General features: G+C 38.9%; 1 protein-coding gene across 1 annotated transcript; it reads right to left on the reverse strand.

Moving 5' to 3' along the window:
* Window positions 1-824: 824 nt before the first annotated feature.
* Window positions 825-2,130, reverse strand: LOC108668917 (keratin, type II cytoskeletal 1). The gene is made up of 2 exons (XM_018156175.2): window positions 2,053-2,130; window positions 825-1,409 (listed from the first exon to the last, which is right to left on the reverse strand). The coding sequence occupies exons 1-2, from the start codon at window positions 2,065-2,067 to the stop codon at window positions 1,086-1,088; spliced, it is 339 nt and encodes a 112-aa protein (XP_018011664.1). The 5' UTR covers window positions 2,068-2,130; the 3' UTR covers window positions 825-1,085.
* Between the last annotated feature and the right edge of the window lie 216 nt (window positions 2,131-2,346).

Raw genomic sequence — 2,346 nt, forward strand, 5'->3', positions numbered from 1 at the left:
GAGGGTGATGAGACAAAAGAGCGCCATCTGAACGCACGGTCATCATCTCGGTGTTATGGAATACGTGGCACACGCTGCGCCGGATCCTTTTCACGGACCGTCAAGTTCATGAGTCCGGTAATGTGGCGCTAATGGAAATATTGGACGCATCACCCCGGATTATGTAATTTAATGCGCCAGATGATGTGGCTGCTGACATGTTTCTAGATCATGAAGACAGCTTATATTGGAGGCACGCTTATTGTTTCCCTGCACCCGAGTCAAGGGAAAATGCAGCGTCCGCATCAAAGTAAACTCGCCTGCAAATAAATACGATGAGAACGTCACGCAGTAAAAGTGGCGAAATATAAGTGAAATATTATTTGAAGACTTATATTATAATTTATTTGAAAATTTTGCTTACAAATATGTGGCCTTAATGTGTGCAAAATATTTTGCATCGATATCACATTTCATAACAATGTAAATTTTCGTACATTTTCGGGATTAAGACTTTATTTAATACTAGTAAATACTTTTTTAGTACAGAAAATACAACGCTACTCGTCCCGCTCCACGTTAATCTCATTGCCATTTTATTCTGGAACTTTTTCAAGTTATAACACAATTTCGTTCCATTAACCAATACTTAATCGCCCTGGAGCTTATAGGAATTATTTTGTTGAAGCGTATTTTTTGTAGTTTAAGAAGGAACTCGATTTTCTGTTTAGAAATACCCGCGCTATTGTTCAGAATTAGCACGCAACTGTAACTCGTTGCTCTGTCTCGAATTAAATTTTTCATAAGACAACAAACATACAGAGGTAGGTAATAAACAAATTTCATTCATATATATAGTTTGTTTATTGAGTATTAAAATTTTTCGTTATATATGCGTCTAATTTCTCTTAATCATCACAACTTTTTCAATTTGCGATTGTTTGCATTCTTTGGCCAGGAAATTTGCTTCGATTGAAATATTGATCGAACTTTTTATGAGTGAATTGTTCTTCTTACTAAATAAATGTGGAGATCGCGAGGACATTGCAAAAACAACGAATCTTGAAATTGGAAAAAAATCCGCCCCTGGGGCAAGTAAACAATTTTTAACGTCCGTAGCCGTAGCCTCCTCGACCGCCTCCAAATCCTCCAAATCCACCGCCACCAAAGCCGCCAAATCCGCCATAACCAAATCCACCGCCACCGAAACCACCACCGCCAAAGCCTCCGAAGCCACCACGACCAAAGCCACCGCCACCGAACCTCCCGCCTCCATAACGAGATGGTTCAGCTTCTCTCTTCTCCCGAACATCGGCAGGTCCGAGACTAACATCGCTTCTCACGTCGCTGCTCATGAGCCTGGAAGCGGTGCCGTAGACCTGGTCCGAGCCTGCAACCATCGCCATGGCCAGCAGCAGCGTCAAGGTTACCTGCCGGCAATGAACAAGAACTTCATTAATTTGAAACGTTTCACAACGCGTATTCTGTCAATTCCATTGATAAAGAATGATTTTAAACATATTGAAGTGGATAGTTTAAAAAAAATTCTGTTATGTTACCGAATACCGACGCAATAGACTAAAAACGCGAGAAAAATAAAGCCTTCACCCGATATTCAGTTGACCCGGCTACTTAAACAAATGCTTTTGAGACTGAATAACGCCCGAAGCTGCAGTTCGTGGTTAAAAAGTGTGCGCATTAACGTTTAATTTCAAAAACAATCCTCAAGAAGCTTGCTGCTCAATTTACATTCGATTATTATGGGTAACTCAAAATAAGTAAAACACGAAGTGATATTAACACAGCAGCAATTAAATTACAGTAATATATTCTTAAAGTACTTAATGCCAGGTAAATAATACTTTTTCGATCAAGTACGGGATACATTCTTAAATTATAAATAATTGATAGATATGTGCAGAATAAAACTAAAATGACGAGTCTAAATTCTGAGTAATCTATTTAAATTTACGTATTATTAATATTTACAGACTTTTAAACAAGCAATAAAAATTCTTTTATTTATTCAAAAATAATAATAACTGGTACTTATTACAAACTTGGGATACTTACCAAAGCCAGATTCATTTTTGCTTCCAAGTTGTTGTTGCAGTGCGAGTGCGCCACCGAAGACTGCCGGATCCATGCGGACTGCGGATTTTATAGCACCGGATCGAAAGTGCCGAGTCACTCTTATTTCGAGATTGCTTCGCGAAGATTGCCCTCCACTGACCATGACTTAAAATGGAACCCAATTATACTGTCCTGAGGATGTTTTATGCATCTCGGCATTTCGGCCTAAAAGAATCGTTTTCGCATCACATCGGTTTTAACGCGCTTAGATTAAATCCTAACAGAATTTTTAGT

This window comes from Hyalella azteca, unplaced genomic scaffold, assembly GCF_000764305.2.
Source record: "Hyalella azteca isolate HAZT.00-mixed unplaced genomic scaffold, Hazt_2.0.2 contig5386, whole genome shotgun sequence".
In the NCBI taxonomy this organism is placed as follows: Eukaryota; Metazoa; Arthropoda; class Malacostraca; order Amphipoda; family Hyalellidae; genus Hyalella; species Hyalella azteca.